The sequence below is a fragment of the Silene latifolia genome, chromosome 6, assembly GCF_048544455.1.
Source record: "Silene latifolia isolate original U9 population chromosome 6, ASM4854445v1, whole genome shotgun sequence".
Lineage (NCBI taxonomy): Eukaryota > Viridiplantae > Streptophyta > Magnoliopsida > Caryophyllales > Caryophyllaceae > Silene > Silene latifolia.
The window spans coordinates 25,929,968-25,948,812 of record NC_133531.1 but is presented as its reverse complement, the minus strand read 5'-3'; the positions used below and the strand labels follow the sequence as shown (position 1 = coordinate 25,948,812).

The 18,845-nt window shown below is 36.6% G+C and overlaps 3 protein-coding genes across 3 annotated transcripts; 2 read left to right on the top strand and 1 right to left on the bottom strand.

The window, feature by feature from the left end:
* The first annotated feature begins 318 nt into the window (after nucleotides 1–318).
* Nucleotides 319–3,070, top strand: LOC141658675 (UPF0496 protein At1g20180-like). Its single transcript, XM_074465562.1, has 2 exons — nucleotides 319–1,210; nucleotides 1,736–3,070. Exons 1-2 carry the CDS (start codon nucleotides 1,072–1,074, stop codon nucleotides 2,827–2,829), a joined length of 1,233 nt encoding a protein of 410 aa, XP_074321663.1. The 5' UTR covers nucleotides 319–1,071; the 3' UTR covers nucleotides 2,830–3,070.
* A 4,063-nt stretch (nucleotides 3,071–7,133) lies between these two features.
* LOC141586567 (expansin-A11-like) lies at nucleotides 7,134–8,470 on the top strand. The gene is made up of 3 exons (XM_074407852.1): nucleotides 7,134–7,322; nucleotides 7,414–7,735; nucleotides 7,824–8,470. Exons 1-3 carry the CDS (start codon nucleotides 7,181–7,183, stop codon nucleotides 8,131–8,133), a joined length of 774 nt encoding a protein of 257 aa, XP_074263953.1. The 5' UTR covers nucleotides 7,134–7,180; the 3' UTR covers nucleotides 8,134–8,470.
* A 752-nt stretch (nucleotides 8,471–9,222) lies between these two features.
* LOC141586566 (putative 26S proteasome non-ATPase regulatory subunit 3) lies at nucleotides 9,223–15,130 on the bottom strand. Its single transcript, XM_074407851.1, has 9 exons — nucleotides 14,992–15,130; nucleotides 14,771–14,870; nucleotides 14,475–14,665; nucleotides 12,863–13,000; nucleotides 12,059–12,195; nucleotides 11,900–11,954; nucleotides 11,481–11,591; nucleotides 10,354–10,593; nucleotides 9,223–10,020 (listed from the first exon to the last, which is right to left on the bottom strand). Exons 2-9 carry the CDS (start codon nucleotides 14,844–14,846, stop codon nucleotides 9,508–9,510), a joined length of 1,461 nt encoding a protein of 486 aa, XP_074263952.1. The 5' UTR covers nucleotides 14,847–14,870; nucleotides 14,992–15,130; the 3' UTR covers nucleotides 9,223–9,507.
* Nucleotides 15,131–18,845: the final 3,715 nt, after the last annotated feature.

The following is an 18,845-nucleotide window of genomic DNA, read 5'->3' as shown; positions in this document are numbered from 1 at the left end:
CCAATTATATATAATGAACTTTGTTACGGAGTACATTGTAAATTAAAATGAAATTCTTTAATTTGGTACGTACCAATTTTCATAATAAATGTATGCGTATTCATTGGATCATTTAGCTAATACGATTTTTACCTTTTTTTTACTCGTGATACCATTTTTATCAAAGATAAACAAATGATTGAAACGGATAGAATGTATTACCAATTTCATTTTGATGACTTATATCACCAATTAATCAATTACTTTGTTTGTAATACTGTAATACTCCTCATTACGGAGTAATTAATACGGTGGAGGATCTTAGTTATGTCGGGAGGGGGCCCCGGTCCCCGCTGCCTGTTCATATTTCAATGTAAAATTGTAATCTGGACCCCCTTGACCCAATGGTTGAGCGTAGATAATCATACACAAGGTTAGTAGTTTAAATCTCGGTCTATTGTTTATTTCAAGATTCTTCACTAAATTAACGTACTTGCATTATTAGATATAATCTCCTTATACCAAAGTTGGCTGTTGTGAGTGTTAAGGGCCCTCATCTCTTAAACAAGTGGTCAGAGTTTGATTCCTGACTCTTGCGAATGAAAAGTCAAACTGAGGAGGAGTTAACCCATTAAATTGCCTTTAGTACTCCGAAGGAGATTGTCCCAGCTGACACACACAAAAAAAAATCTCTTTATTTACTTGTCGAAATAAAATGCTTACACCAACAAAAAAAATAACAGAATGAGGAGGTGGTTCCAAATAATGTGCCAAAAATATAGAGGTAAGAAAACACGTAATTGCATAGGAGTAATACGTTATCGTGTTACCAAAGCCATATTACATAACAACTTTATCGAACTTGCACTTCACAAATTAAGTCGGTCATCTTTATTTGTTTTTCTATATATAATCTCACATTTATTTGCTAATAAACGAGTTTAATTAATTTCTTGTTGTCTTCCTCATAATATAATTCTCTCTAAAATCTCTCACCTCCTTGCATTATTAACCTTCACTACTAAGTTTACTAGTAATAATAATAATCACTCACTATTAAATCATTTATTAACCTAATTTCATAAATTATACATGCATGAGACCAGATATTTTTTATCTAATATGGAGATTAATAATAATAATAATAATAATAATAATGATATTCATTCCTCAAGAGGGTGCTCCAAGTTTTGGTCCAAATTGTTTAAATCTCCATCTATCTTGAAAAAAGGTGAGCATTTTTATATTTTATTTTCATGATTATAGTTCTTAGCTTCATGTTATTTTTCTATCTAATATGATGAAGAAATAGGTTTTCTGTGGTTGTTCTTCCTCTATCCTAATTATTTATTTAAAAGATAAATAAATGACTGAGACAGGGAAGTATATCTATATATACATGTCATATTATATTGATAAATTTAGCATTATGTCCAATTTGGCGACTGAAATCGGTAACTTGATTTTATTTCCGCCAACTTCAATTATTGTACGGAAATTTAGACAAGGGTGGTCGTCAATTTGGCGACTGATTTCAATCGCTCATTGTGTTATTTCTTGTAGTGTACATTAATATCATTAGGTCACATAAACAATTATCTTATGTCATACTAGGAGTACTTGTTTTTGTTGTGATATATTTTGGGGTTGAGATTCGGTTAAGTTTCATTTTATAGAGTCGGTAGAGTTTACTATATATATGATCTTACCTCTACAATGTAGTAACTCAACTTGGATTATGACTTTCCATTTATAGGAATATCAAGGAAGAAAGATAAGGAAGAGGAAGGAAAACGAAAGAAGCTAAACGTAAACGAGGAGTACAAGGAAGTATTTAGAACAAATTCATACGTAGAAATATGGAGCAAAACTCAAATTGAGCTTACAGAATCACCATCATCATCATCATCAACTACACAAACTCACAGAAGATCATCTTCGTCACGTCCGCTATACAACCATTTATCCGATTGCCTTCTAGAGCCACCACAAGGAGTCGTACTAGAGTCGATAAAATCATCCAAGCTTCAAAGCCTTCTGAAAGACTACTTTGATGTAACCCTAGATGCTTACAATGTATGTGAATTGCTTCTTAGAGGGATCCATAAAACACGGTCCAATAACCGGATAATGAAACGGGTCATAAGGCAATCAAGTCAAGAACAAATCAACAAAGAAGGGCATTATTATTTGAGTAATTCCGCGATACAAGAGTTAACTTCCTTAGTAAGGCAGAGTAATCCTCTGTCTTTTACTGTCAATGGAAAGGTAGATTTCCATAGTATCCACCGCGGCCATGCAAATTTACTACGGAAATTGACCTTAAGACGTAAAAGACTAAAGCGTAAAGAAAAATTCGTCAAACTTTACAAGAAGCTTGCAGGCTATGGCTTCATAATTGCTTATACCGCCTTGGCAGTTACCTTATTAGCCCTAGCATTGCATAGTGTAGTAGGATTACTAGGGGTACCGGGTTTTTTACTACCTTTTTCAGGCGGCGTCCTTAAGAAGGTAGATTGCGAAAAGCTCAAGCAGAGCCATCTAGAAAGGCTAGGAAGTCAAATGGATGTAACAGCAAAGGGAGCCTACATTCTAAGTAATGATTTCGACACCATGGGACGACTTGTGGCTCGATTACATGACGAGGTTGAGCATAGAAGGGCGGTGGTGGATATGTGTGTAAGAAATAGTTCGAGTCAAGAAGTCGTCAAGGAAGCCATGAGGGAGCTTGAAATGCATGATGATGGGTTTGTTGAACAATTAGACGAGCTTGAGCAAAATGTTTACTTATGCTTTTTAACAATTAATAGGTCTAGAAGAATGGTTGTGCAAGAAATTTTGGGACCTTGATTATTGTTGGAAGTACATTGAAATTGAAAATATTACGAGTAAGTAGGTTTCGACTATCAGTTTAGACTTTTGGTTTTAATTAATGATTTTCTCACCGAAAAAATCATTTTGAGGTGCCAATTAAGGATTATTAGGGTAACTAGAATCATTAGTGAGCTTGTTTTATTACTTGGTTTATGCTATTATACTCCGTATATTGTAATTGAACAAAGAATTTTTACCTTTTTTTCGTATGTAATAAAATTTTGTGAACGTATGATTAAAGAAATTTTACCTTTTTGGTATGTAATAGTAAAATTTTCGAGCATATTATTATTGTTGGGTCATTTCAGGTTGTCCTTGATTTATTCCATTGTATTTGGTAGGGGATTCAGAAATATCAACTATGGCTTCTCCATAAGAATTGGGCCAAAAATAGTCATTGGGCCAAGCCCAAAACAATTAATCACAAGGACGTAATGAGAGACTATTTACTAGTCTAGTAGTCCATCGGGAGAAAATCTCGTGTCATTTCATTTTTTTTGGATGACGAGAGAACTCGCAACAACTATTTTTGATGCGCACTGGATAAATCCCTGAATATTAATGATAGTTTGAAAATCATGTGCAACAGGTCAACCACTTTTTTTACCAGGTGACAGACTCGAAGTTTAGAAGACATAGCCTTAAGCCATAAATCCATAATACTTCTACAAGATTACTCTTAGCCAGGCCGGTTCTAATAGTAGTCCGGAAGGGCGGTGGCCTAGGGTCCAAGCAAGAAAATGGCTCATTCTTCTAACTTTTAAAATAATAATAGTAGGAAAAGAAAAAAATAATCTAATTTAGCAAAAACAAAGAACTGTTTTCTAATTTCTCACCATGACTCTTCCTCTCCCCTCTTTTTTTTTTTTCCAATACCCGAATTCCCGAATCTTTTCTTCTTTAATTAGAAATTAGAATCACATCTTCTAATTCCCAAACAACGGAATCTTAATTTCAAAGTTGTGTTAAGGTATATGAATATATGACCATTGAATTAGCCTCAATCATAAGTCATAACCTTAAAGTTTTAGTTAAGATGGGTTTTTTTAATATGTTATTAGAGCCTTGTGCTCTTGATAAAAGTTTTTGACGCCTCAAGAGCAAGTCCTTTTCTGATAACAGCAGCCACCACCCTTACTCCACCTTCTGGAACCTCAAGAATTGCAGCAAACCTACTAGTAATATTATTGTCACAATTCCTTCGATCAAAACACCACCAAAATTATAGGCCATCAACCTCTTAGTCAATTGCAACATCTCACTACTAAAATTGACCACCAACCCTTTAATCACCGCTAAAATTCGGCCACAACCCCTTAGGAAAGTCTTATATTTGGGCGAAAGCAAAGTAACCCACCTCAAACCCGGCATGGCTCCGCCCACAACCCACATACAATGCCTCTTTCGCAACACTAGGGAATTGCATTAAACCCACTCCAAATTATGGACACTATCCTAAGGGGTTGTGGCTGAATTCGACCACCAAAAAAGAAAAAAGATTCCCTTTCCCATTGCCCCTTAATCTTCACCACAAATCTAGCATGTATAACGTATTATTAATAGAATTGATAAGTATGTTTCTTTAAAAAAAATATATATATTATACATTGTATTTTTTAGGGCCCCCAATCTTCACTTTTGCCTAGGGCTCCGAGAAACTCAGGAACGAGCCTGCCCTTAGCGAGACTTAAAGCTAAGATCCTAAGAAATTTCACTAAGTTTTAACCACTAGACTTCATCCTTATTACAAAAAAATGCAATTAGAAACATACTATGGGTCTTGAACAAGTGGCCGAGGGGTTCTAATGGATGTGGGCCAGGTCTCAAGATCAACCCAACAAATTTACAGTTATTTTATTGTATATGGAGTATATATGAATATGTAAACTTTTCTACAAAAATGGCTATGTTAGATCCTGCTAAATTTTATAACGATGATTCGTGAATTTAACATTTACGGTCCATTAAACCAATTTTTTCTAGCTACACCATTGCTCCAACTGATATTTATTGGTAGAAAGTTCTTAATTTTGCTTATAAAAAGGAAAATAAATGTGTTCATTTCACAATTCATTTCCCTCTAATTAATATTCTAACTAAAAATACTGTGAATTATTTATTCGGTTTATTTATCTTTAATTAAAATCTCTCTTAAATAAATAATCGGAACCTAGGAGTACAAACAAGTGAAGGTCATGTGAGTGATGTGACTCATGTCACACTTGAAGGCCGCCATTTGAATTATCTAGCCTATCATCATGCTCATAAATGCATTCTGATCTCGGACCATTCTCAAAATTGTACACCATACCGTACCAGAAATAAACAAACAATTTTTTTAAAAATATTATTATTGGCAAATTAAAGGCAACTACCAAAATCATCCTAGTTTTACGGCTTAATTACTCGTATATGATTTCAGAACTTAATCAATAATAAGAACGTAACTTGCAATTAAAATCAGCCATCAATGGCCTAAGTCACCTAACAACATGCATCATGGGATTCAACTCAATGATTTAAATGAACGTTAATACAAATGAGAAAGTTAAGTAATCATGTAATTTTGTAGGGGTAAAAAGAGTTAAAAGGATCGAACTCAGGTTATAATTAAGTTAGACATCTTACGACTTTATCAACTATTATCTGTTAATATCTAAGCATATAACTTATCAGGCTAGGTTAGTTTAAAGTAATTCACTTCCAAATTGTTTTAAAACTCGTAAACTTTATTTCCTAGAAGGTTATAGTATAAAAAGTGAAATTTTATTATTTATAACTAAAGGGTATGTAGTAGATGTCAACTATTCTAGTAAATTAAGTCCTTAGCAATGAGCCAATGACATTCATGACAAAAAGAGATTTTTTGTGCAAGAAAGATGATTTTGCTCGATTTTCTAGATGTCTATTCCGACAATTTTATTACGGAATTTTATTTACAATCTTGTATGACTTATTGACCTGTAATTAATTAAAGGAAACTATTCTTTAATTTGCTTTATTTGGTTAAAATGGGTTAGTTGATGTTAGCTTTAATTTTAATTTTTAACTAATTACAAAAAGTAATTCAACCGTGTCAATGTGCTAATTGCAACGTCTCCTTATTAAAACCGAATATTTAACCTCATGAGTCCAGTCCACGAACTGTAATGAGAAAGATTGTCTTTATAAATAATACACGATGACGGTGCTATAATTATAATTATGAGAAATATTAATTAAGGAAGCGGATCAACAACATAAGAAAACTGTGTATTCCTTGTTTTGCATGACGGTGATACCGTGTTCATCTTATCACTTAATTAATCTCGACATAGGAAGCTTCACTTGACAGTTCATGTATTCATTAACGACTTTCCTCTTCTCTCTTGCTTCTTTTACCTCTAATCAAATGCATATCATTGAAGACGGTAAAGTCCTTCGTATTACTCACTTATTCAATCGCAAGAGATCAAGCACCGGCCAGAGATCAAGCACAATGTGAACAAGGAACCATGTGCATTAGGCACATGATAGTTACACGGAACATATCACAATATCACAATATCATATAATGTCAAAATTACTACCCATGTGATGTGATGTTTCATTCCGCTAACTATTTATAGTGGCCTCTTTAAAACGGATATATCCATCTTAAATTTAAAACCGGTTAAAGTATATAGGGGTAAGTTTTTTGCTAGTCCCTAGGCATTTTCTGCCTTTGTTTCATCTTCTAGTTGACCTGTTTTAAGTCTGAACAACAATTTGTTATTTGGATATTATTGAATGATAATTACAAGGTATTTATACTAACGCTATGAGAATATACAAAATATTTACTTGCTAAGTTTACAGTAGAAATGCAATAATAAATTACTTGAGGAAGAGACTAATGAATATCTTGTGATATGTTAATAGAGGAAGTAATATTGTTAATAATTTGCGATTCCAATGTATGATTCCTTAAAGCCCCATCCTTCAACAAATCTACATACTACAGAAAGCAACAATTTGTTGTGTAATATTTCGATTTTATTTGCGGCTTTTCTGCTTGGAAATCCATGTGGATTGTGAATTTGTGATGAAATATGTGGAAAATGTTGAAAACAGAACGTGCAAATAATTGAAATGAAGTCATATTTTCAGAGATAATTCCAACTTTATATTAATAAACAAATTTATTTTTTCTATTTTTTCTATTAATTTTTTCCACCTTTATTTGATTCCATGTGAGGTAGTTACAAATTGCCAAGTACTTCATGTATATAAAAAGGAAGCCTTACACAACATTTATTCCTCAGTAATCTGCAGAACTGTCAATCTCTACTTTTCTATTATAAACAAAATGAGCAAAACTGCCTTAGTCTTAGCTACCTTTCTAGGATTATGTTTCCTTACCGTTGATAAGGTTCACGCTTTCACGGCTTCCGGCTGGCAGAGGGGTCATGCCACTTTCTACGGTGGTAGTGACGCTTCAGGAACTATGGGTATGTAATTTTTTTTTTTTTTTATAGTATTGGAAATAGTTCGAGAAATTTGTATTAAACGAATCGAAGTGACATAGGGCTGACGATGCAGGGGGAGCATGTGGGTACGGAAACTTGTACTCGACTGGCTATGGGACTAGGACTGCAGCTCTGAGCACTGCATTGTTCAACAAGGGTGCTTCATGTGGGGAATGCTACAAGATCATTTGCGACTACAACTCGGACCCACGGTGGTGTAGGAAGGGAACGTCGATCACCATTACCGCTACAAACTTCTGTCCTCCAAACTATGACTTGCCCAGCAACGCCGGAGGTTGGTGTAACCCACCTCTTCAGCATTTCGACATGGCTCAACCTGCTTGGGAGAAGATTGGCATTTACAGCGGCGGGATCATCCCGGTTCTCTTCCAAAGGTTAGCATTCGGAATTAACCCTGCAAGGCTGCAACATTTTTATCATATGATGTACTTGTCGCGTTAATCTTGGATCATTATGTAACAGGGTTCCGTGCAAAAAGCATGGAGGGGTGAGATTCACCATCTGTGGAAGAGACTACTTTGAGCTCGTCACGATTAGCAATGTCGCTTCAGCTGGATCAATCCAATCGGCTTCAATCAAGGGTTCCAAAACCGGGTGGTTGGCTATGTCTAGGAACTGGGGTGCTAACTGGCAGTCTTTGGCTTACCTCGACGGACAGTCTCTTTCATTCAAAATCTCCACAACAGATGGACAAACCCGGATTTTCAACGATGTTATTCCGTCAAACTGGCAATTTGGACAAACATTCTCTAGTCATGTCCAATTCACATAAACCATATGAAGAATAAGATGAAAGCAAGAGGTCTTGAGTTTGTTGGTTTGAAGGCATCCTTTGATAGGCCGAGGCGAGCTCGATTTTTTTTTTCTGGGTCGAAGCAGCCCGCCAAATCTATCATTTATGTTTCATACAAGCAAGTTTAGATCAATTTGGATGGATCAACAATTTTCTGCTCAAGTATGGTAGCTAAGGAGGCCAAAAGCTGAAAACTCAAGGTCACTGCAATTGATTTTCGAACACATTACTGATTAATTACACAATGTATACATATATTTAAGGTTGCGAAAAATTTCGTGTATTAAAATTAAATAAAATAAGTCCAGTTTGTTGCTATTATATATTTTTAACATTACATAAACCTGTTCTTTTAGGTTTCTCCCTCGAAAGGGCAAAAAAAGACATTTAACACGCACTAAACATCAAGAATGTAGCTTACAGTGTGTTGTACTCAATTTTGACTGAATGTTGGGTTGTATTGAAGGCCCAAAAAAAAGCGAAAAACAGTGCAAAGGGGGAGAAACGTGAACAAAATCAGAAGATAACCCGCTCCAAGCCATGGACATAACACCACAACGAGAAACGACCAACACCAGTACACCACCAGAACACCAAGGAGTAAACACAAACCCAAAATTGATTTAGACGAACAAGAAACCCCTCGGTTAAACTAAGCAAGACCACTGACGATAACAATAAACCTTCTAATTCCGTACTACAAGCAAACAGCAAGCCAAAACTACCGCCAACTAGAATGCAGAAGGAAATGGTCCAGTACGATAAAATAAAACAAGTAAACAGAACAAAGCTAAGATGTTGCAGGTTCGGAATCCCGTCATCTGCTACTACGTACAGTAAACTGAGTCGTGACTCATGACGAATAACCTTTCAGCAGCAACAACTTCCACAAACTATATGTACCAACATCCCGATTCACAATCACGTGTAAAACAAACCAGTTCTCAATTACAGGTACTCCCAATCAGCAAATAAATTTCACAAGCACTAAGATTAATTGCCAATCCAAGCTCCATTAATGGCTTATCTCCACAAAGAAGCTCCAGATTTAAATACTGATAACAAATATCGACAAGCGAAAGATCCAAATATCAAATTTTAACGTATCCAACATTAAAAGTCGAACTATAAACCAGCGACATTTCTGCTATCATTCATGAAAAAGAAAAAATTCCTGATGGATGTTCAGATATATAATTAACTAAAACGACGATCCACAAGAACTTACAACCAATAATAAATTGAAAAGTAACCATTAGTACATAATCAGTACATAATGAATTCACGATGTTCTAAGGAGAAAATAAACCCCCCCAAAAAGAACAGATGCAACAGGAACAAATGGTAGTTCAATCAAAAATCGTCATCCTCCTCCTCGGCAATGTGCTTAGCCAATTCCTGCTCCTGTTGTTGTCTTTCCCTCCTCTTCTCGGCGCTTTCCTTCTCTTTGTGGGAGTTGGGTGGGTACCGTAGGGCCCGGACAGCTTCATTGTGCATATTGAGGCAGAAAGCAATTCTGGAATCGAAGGCAGATTGAGGCTCAGTCGTAGAATAGATATCACCAGTCTCCTTTGATAGCATGTACCCGTTTGCATGGTCCAAAGCAGCATCAATGGCTCCATCACGAATCGCCTTGGCCACAATGCTCTCCGCATCAGCAATGGGATTGGGGGTATCCAATCTCAGTTTCTTTGCCACATCAGCAAGAGAGATACGAGAGTATGAAATGCTGATGTTTCTTAACCCGGTCCTAATAACATTGTGCCTCAATCGAACAATCAAATTGTGGGTCCTGTCTTTCTCAAAAGTCGAAGAGAATTTCACTGTAACTTGCTTGAACAACCCCAAATCGCCAATCCTGACAGCCTGAAAACCAAAAACACCTCAATTTAGCAGTTAAAAATGACGGGTATCCTCAAAAAAAAAAAAAAAGGAACTGAAATTTTCTAGGGAAAATATCCATTGTCGAGATCCTACGTCCCATTGTGTCCCACCAAGACATCATATCTAAAATAAAGAAGGTTGTTAATTTATGAGAATTTGGAATTTGTCTCAAGCTGATGTGTGAAAAGGAGAATGAGATGGGATACGAGTGTCCATAGGAATATAGGATCCACTCTCATACAGGAAGCGTATCAAGGAATAAAACTTCAGTATACGTTAGAGCATAAAGAGCAACCAAACCCATGTAAAACTTACGTTAGTAAGCTCAAAGTATGGACGCAAAGCATTCTCCATGCCTTTCTGCATAAAAATTGTCCTCTCAGGAATCTCCCCCAAGAGTAATCGTACAATAACAGCCCATTTGTTGCACTGAATCCTGAAGCCACAAGCTGAAACAGGGGCTTTCCTAGCAGCTTGAAGCAAGCTCTCTTTGGCATCTGTGTATTCCAACTGAATAGTCTGGATCTTTCCAACATAGAAGAGATACCGACAATGCTGTGAACAAAGATTACAAGACAAGGTCAAATTACAGAGATCAGAAAGCCACCCAATTTAAGAACACTTAAAAAATGAAAATCAAGCAAGCATTTAAAGTAAAGAGTACTCAATATCTATATCGAAATTACTACCGACTATGTTAGTGAGACTCTTCATATTACCTTGAGAAGCATTCAATACTCAGAAATGGCCAAATGGGCAATGAATAAAATGCATGATAACTGGGCACACTATTTTTCATCAGAAAACTTGAGGATTTTTCAATAAAAAGTTTTACAGACACTTGAAAATGCACTTGCATCATACATTTCTAACTTAACCAAGAAACAAACTCCAACTTGTATCTCAGCCCAAGAAATTTTTAGGCCTCTCTTTCTTTCATTTGCCTTGTTGGCAATTGGGTGTTCGGAAACTACACAACAGCTCAAAGTCAACCCCATATTGCTATTTCTCTTTGCGCTGTATTTCACTTCCGCGGACAGAAAGGAGAGCCTTTGCATACAAGATAACACTAGTAAAGCTATTTCTATCCTACGTAGAGACTGAAAGTTGACTGTTCCCAGCATTGATGCAAAAATATTAACTTAAAGCTATTACTGACCACATTTTATAACTGTCAACGACTTCTGCCAATGGATAGAAAGAAAATATATGCAGAAAGAGGAATGCCAGATATACAGGCTCCATTAGAGTTGGAAGAACCTCATTTCCAGATTTAACTCAACTGCTTATAAGAACGAAGTACAAATACTAGTTTCACCAGAATCTTCTTTTCATTACAACAGCTAGAGATCACGCTTTGCATAGCTTAAGTTCAGCTCAATAGAAAGAAGGCCATAGGTGATTTGTAAGAGGCTAGAAGAATAATAGGCAATAAAGTCTACCTGTTGATTGGAATGGGCCCCAAAACTAGGTGCCTTGGATCTCAGCTTCTCAGCCTGATCATACAAATTGTAGTGCAAGTAATTGCGAAGTAGCAGGTTCAACAGTGTTTCCTGCAGGATAAACTAAGGGTTAGCATAACGCCAAGGACCTTATGAATGACGGCACTGGAATTTACTCCGTATAAGGGTAGAAACAGTAATGATGTCCTATTCACTCTCTAACACAAGCCCTGGCAGAGAAGATTTGGACAGTGGCATTATAGTTGGCCTTAATTAAATATACACAAGTTCAAATTCAATGCAAAGTGGACCAACTGGAACTTGTAAGTAAATGATCAGTGTAAAGCTTTGGATTTCTAAAGCTTAGCAGTTCACCCCTAAAAAACCCCCCAGCCCATCCTTTCATTAAGAGAACACACCTGACCAAGTTCATCATGGTGCAAGGTCGCCAGACGATGCAAGGCAAGGAGTTCACTGAAAAAATTAGGCACGCCATTAGAGACAGGAGAGGAAACAGCCATTGAAGTGATACTAAACTACTAAAGAGAATACTCTCTTTGAGAAAATCACCAACTTACCCACGAATTTCAGCAAGATCACCCGTAAGCTCATAACTCAATGAATAATAGGAATACAATTTCGAAGCCAAAACATCTGCAACACGTCTTTTCATTGACTTCACACGTGCAATGCTGGCGGATGCACAATTTTTAGCCTGAAATTTTTAAAAGAAGCAAGTGAGAAAATCACAGAGCATAAGGAAGAAAAAGAAACTGGGGGCCAAAAACAAATAAAAAAAGGTTTTTATATGGGTTACCCTCCAGTTTTTTCCAATTGTACGTATCACCCCTCCTTTTTTCCTAAGCTACATGGTACCCTCTATATTCTACTATTAAATCCAACTGTGAGCTCAAGCTATGTAAAAAGCTATTTTATCCGTGAGTTTTTTTAATTGAGTAGATAAGTGACTAATTTACCCCTGTTTCATGCTTAATGTCATCTTCTCCTTCCTCCTACCTCCCTACATCAACACCACGCTACAATACGATACCACCCACATTCTTTCTTCCTCCACCAAATCAGTTGACCGCCATAGGGTTGCTGTGAAGAAAATGGTAGGTGTAGAGAAATAGGAGTGTTAATTGGGTAACTAGGGTAACTAAACATGTTTAGTTGATGAAGAAGGTGTTCATATGAGGAACTGACAGAAAAATGAGGAGTAGACGGAGATAACAGAAATTCTCATCGAGGGGTACCACGTATAATTTAAAACAAGATAGAGATACTCTACAGATTTTCAAAATACGAGGGGTGCTTTGTAGAAAATTAGGAAGAACATAAGAATACCTCATGAACCCAATAACTAAATAAATAAAATTTACCTCATTGTACATCTTCTGATCAATCAGAAACAGCAACACTATCAAGTAACAGAAGATCTCCAACTCCGGCAGAGAGCTCTTCCCTGACATTTGAATGGTAGACGTTGCACTGTCAACTTCCATTTCCTGATCACTTCCCTATGCTCGATGGGAAAAAATAAGGTCATCACTCGAAGGTTTTAAAGGTAAAATAGCAACAACAGCAGTACAAGTACATATGGAAACTAAAAATGGAGGCCAAATAGGACATCAAACTATCAACGAACAATAAATAAAATCAGGTCTTGATTTTTTTTTAAAAAAAATTGGCTTCCAACCAATAGCTCTAAAAAACATGATATTATAATTAGCATCCATTCAGCCCCTCCCACCCTCAGTGAAGGGCTCAAGATAAAATAAACACAATAAACCGAGAGAATGACATCGCATATCCATTTGTGCTTTAAGCATTGGCCTACATCTTCCAATTTCCAGACTCTACCCCCACCCTCCAACACGCCTACAATAACAAAAATTGGCAACAGCGAATGAATCTAATTGCAAATACCAACAAGATTTCCTATAATGCTTCTTGCAAAATGTACCTCTATGTTCAAGCCATCTCACTAAATTATACACAATTTGCCACCGTTTATATCAATTTCCTTTCTTTTAATTAAATCACCATGTCCTGCCTACCTACACAGCTTTTCATCGCACCATGTGAGATATAACCTTGGAGCATCAACAAACCCACTTCCCAAGCTTTCACATTACCACCAAAAACCATAAAATCCAGAGCCTTTCTTGGAATATATATGTAATAGACCTCAATTTTGCCTTCAACTTTGCTCTCTATATATAATGAAACAGCAAGGCAATGACTCGTACTCCACACTTGTCAGCTTAATGCCAATTTTATCCTTTGTGTTTGTCTTCCAAATTAAATACCGCAAATAGATGCAACTTCTTTCGGATATATCTAGTTTACCTCCTTGGGAAATAGAGAACTATTCCATACAAAAGTTCCTCACGTGTTCAGTCATGACTCATGAGTCATGTACACTTTCATGAATACACCAGAGCGAGACCCATCATTCCTCATCCCACTTCCAAAATCCAAACCCATAACACTAGGTTCCCCAAAAATCCGAAACCAACTTCCTACACTACCTATAAGAAATTAACTAATAATATCAATATCCAAGCAAAGGAGCTCTATGTTTAACAAACCACATTATACAACTATGTCCTTTATGTAACATCAGAGCCTAGAACCCAAAATGAATTGGAGTCGGCTAACATGAATCTTCCTTCGTAAATAAAGAAGCAGGATAGTTTGTTGACTAATCAGAAACTTATCGCACATATCTGCTCACAAAGTAATAAAAACAAAACCAACTAACTAGCTATCATTCATCACCCCCTCATACAAATCACACTTAACTAGTTGACATAATAAAAATTCCAATTGTCCCTCTTACTGAGCAGCAAAAGCGCGCCGCTTCCTACGGATTATTAAAACAATAGAGAACCTAAAAAGCTATCAACTTTGCAACATCCCCCCTAGCAAATCCCATAATTCAAGTCCTAAATTATCACAAAATAAGCCGGGGAAAGGCTAATGGTATACCTTTGGCAGAACGCCAGTAAGCTTTACAAGCGCATCGGAACCCTGAACAAGAGCATGATCAAGGAACAACGACAGCACATGAGCCGTTAGTTTGTGACGAACAGTGAAAGTGAGTCGAATAGCACGAGCGATTCGCCGAGATTCCTTGTTGTGCGATCCAGTCTCCAACAATGCCGCAATCTCCTTCAAATCTAAACCAAATCAAGCAAAAAAAACACAAACTTCACAACCTAAAATCTAAAATCTAAAATCAGACAAAACCCTAGAAATTGGGGAAGAACAAAACAAGATCATACGCTTGAAAGTAGGAGGATCAGCTGATGAGAGAGAATTAGATTGAACTGCTTGCGTCATCTCCACATCTTGCGTCATCGTTACTCGTCTTCTTCCTTAGCGCTGTTGCAGAAACAAATCACGAGTAATTGAAGCAAATTAAAACGATTTAAAATCAATAAAGACTGTAAATTTGATGAATTCTGATGAAAAAAATCGGAGATTGGAGAAGAAATTAGTGTACCTGGAGAAAAATTGGGGAAATTAGGGTTTAGAATTGGGGGAAGATTTTTTGTTTACTGAAGTTTATTAGTAGTCGTCGTCCGAGTAGTGTACTTTTGTGCTTTGCTTTCTCTACAAGAAGCCAGGACTTGGAATTGTCTAAAGCTCTTTTTTTCCTTTTTCAAGTACTTTATTTGCTCAGTAGTCAGTACATATGTATTTTTACTTTATTTATAATTCGGAGTAATTTTTATTTGAAATGGAGTATCACCTAAAGAAATTATTATAGTATCAATTACACTCAATTCCTAACCATTATACGATTAGAGTAGGCAATGGGTCGTATTGGGCCGGCCCGTCGTGCCTTCTTTCAAAATTGGCCCGGTCCAGGCACGGATATTGGGCTCCTCGGCGCCGTGTCGTGCCCATCGATCCAAGTCTACGTCATGCGTTCGCTCAAGGCACGGCCATTTTTCGTGCTTTCGGGCCGTGTTCTACCCCATGGGCTTTTCGTGCCTTGTCCGTGGGCCGGCCCATGTGCTTTAATATTTTTTTTATTTTAAAATAAATGTTATATAATTGATACTCCCTCCTATTCACTCATTTTGTCCCTCTTTCCTTATTGAAGCTAGTCGGGTTTTTGTCCCTCTTTCCTTTTTTGGTAAGTTTTTAAGCTGTGAATTTACCATCTTATCCTTGTCTATTTTTGCATATTACAACATTTGCCATTCACTAACCCACTTACTTAACATAACCCAAACCTAACTAAGCCCACCTAACACTAACTAATCCAGCCCAAAACAATTAACAACCCAATTATAAACCCACTCCCGCCATATAATTCCCCTCATCCTTCCTCAAACCCTAGCAGCCACATTTCATGATCTTCATCTTTCTAGAACCGTCCATCTCTTCATCTCTAACCCAGAAAACCCTAAATCGTCTCTGTCATCGCCTCCTTCCTCTCATCGCCTCCTTCCTCTCATCTTTCTAGAATCCCTAAATCGTCTCTATCATAATCTGAGACAAGCTTCTCATCTATGATCTCCAATCTCTTAAAACCCGATCATCAACATGTCGCATCTTCAAATTCACAATGAATCCTCACGATTTGACTCTAAATCTCCAGATCTGACACATCTTTTCTCCGATATTGAAGATGGTCCTTGCGTACTAAACATATATGAACCTCCTATTGTTGATGTTGACGTTGATGACTATGGCGATAGGGAGAAGAGTATTGCACTTGTTGAAGGCATGTCAATGAAGATCGTTCCTGATTCGTATGATGACTATTCATCATCTTATGATGATTTTTCTGAGTTGGTTGTCCCTGAATCTGAAGTTGTTCCTGAATCTGATGTTGATGTTGTTCCTGAGACATGCATGGAGCCTGAACCTGAACTTGTTTACCATACGTGCTTGACTGAGCAAGATGCTTTTAACATTTGGTTTAAGGAAGATGTTGAGGAGAGGACTAGGAAGAAATTGGCAAGATATGAGACACCGGAGTATAAAAGAATGGCTTTATTGGAGATGTGCAATTTTTTACCTGCTATGAAGGTGCTCCTTGAAGAATAAGGGAGGTTAATTTCTTTAGATCCATAATTTTATTGTTTTTTTTTGTTTTTTTTGTTGGTTGGGTTCGTCAAAATGGACTAGTGATGATTCTTTATTACAGTTTGGGTATATTTCCTTTGTTAAAATGGACTAATGCCCAATGATCTGTTATTGAGGGCAAAATCTGACCCTAAATCACTTACTGCATGCATAAAGCCACCACAATTCAAAGTGATGAGGCTATGCAATCATTAAGTGCTTGGGATCTTGAATTCGTTAACCTACTGAATTTTAAAGTTGTACGCCAAGTGAATTGCAGTCAAATCTGATGTTCATAATATTTGTGTCCCAGTTTACATTTAAACATTGTGCAAAGTTCATAAATAAGCATCAAAATACACAAATTATGAAACATTTCTTTTGTTGCTTGACTGATCTTCAAAATATGCTGATCTGCTGATGTTTAGAATCTGCTTGTATTCTGAGCTTGGTCTTCTTAACTGCAAAACATGTTCTTCTGCTTTTGACAAAATATGGACCAATCTGATCTAGCATTTATGTTCATAATATGCTGCATAACTTTTAGCAAAAAACAAATAAACCACAGCATTGCATTACTGAACCATCTCAACAGGTTCATTGGTTATAACCTGATCTTCGGTGAGGTCAATACATAATGATCCTGTTGGTTCATTACTGCACCCAGGTGGTTCAGTAATGTTACCAATAAGTTCAGCATCTGCAGTAGCATCTGCATTAACATTTGCATTAACATTTGCATCAACAAATGCATTAGCATGTATCCATGTTTCAACCTATTCATATGTCATATCACTGAAGAATGCTCCTGTTGGTTCATTACTGGACTCAACAGGTTCAGTAATGTTGCCAACAGGTTCATTTATATCATCATAATGTGCTTTCACTGCATCAACCAAATTTTTTATGCTAGAAGCATCACCCACATTGTTCAAGTATGTTATACACTCTTGCACCAAGTTCAAATCAACAGTTAGATAGTCAGGCAATAAGCCTGCAGCTGCTAATTTGGATTTGTGCATGTGTGGTAAGGGGTAATCATTTCCTCCTTTCCTTTTCAAAACCTCTATCATGCATGCTTGTAGTGTTATGAAGACATAATTGAGTTTAATTACCTCCAACTTTTCAAAAGCATTATTAACTTCCACAACAAGTTTATCCAACTTGTAAGCATTTTTTCTTTGCTGAAGTGACTGAATAGCTCTGAAAAAACCCAAATCTAAGACATTCAAGTCTGGTGAGTTTGGTGGTTGACAACTTAACTCAATATTCCACCCATCCTTGTTTGCTTCAGCTTTGAAATCTGGATCTGAATTTTTTATGTGTGGACGTGCATTATCTTGTTGTATGATAATATGCTTATTTTCACCTTCAGGCCACTTTGCCTTAATTGCTGGAATAACAATTTTGAGTGTCATATCTTTAACAACCTGTTTGTTAATTGATTCTATGCATTTTGTTTCCATTGTACCTGCAACTCTATTCCTAGAATTTCTCTTAGCTGGTACTTCAACTATAAAGGGCCATATACCTATCTTACCATCAAAAAGAACTTCACCATTTGACCCATACCTTGGTCTGGCAACAGCACACATAAACATTACTTTTCCTATAAATTTTTTGGACTGAACACTTATATATGTTTTTTTTTTTTTCTGATTTAGATAAGTAGAACCTCCTACTAGGCTGAGTTAAGTAAAACCATTTTTCATCCATGTGAATAACAATACTTTGATCATTGAATTTCACTTGCTTACATACCTCATCATACTGTAGCTGTCCAAGAGAGAAAAGCAATCTCTCTAGTTTGTTTTTGTCATTCAACTGAGGTTTGATTGCATTTGTGTGAGAAAGTATTGTCTTATCTCATTACCCATCTTGATATTGCCGATGGCTAGTCCCATAAGCTTCAAAGAGATTACTATGTTGAGTGATCCTTTCTGAAAGGGGGATTTTGTTGAACTTCTCAACATCAAACACCGCCTTGTATGACATTTTTTGCCTTTCGGTTCTTTGTTAACATTTACTGCTTGGCCTGCATCCAACTGCTTCTTTGTTTCATTCCAGATCCTTGTGATACTCTTCCTGCAAACACTGAACTGGTCTGCCACCTCTAGCATTACACCCCTTTTGATCTTTCCATTATTGCTTTTTAACAATAAGATTTGAGAAATCTTACTTCTTTCTAAGTTTGTCAAGTTTTTAGTCTTCATTTATTGCTGTTTGTGAGAAATAAATGTGGATGAATCAGATTTTTTGGCTGTTTGATGTGGATTT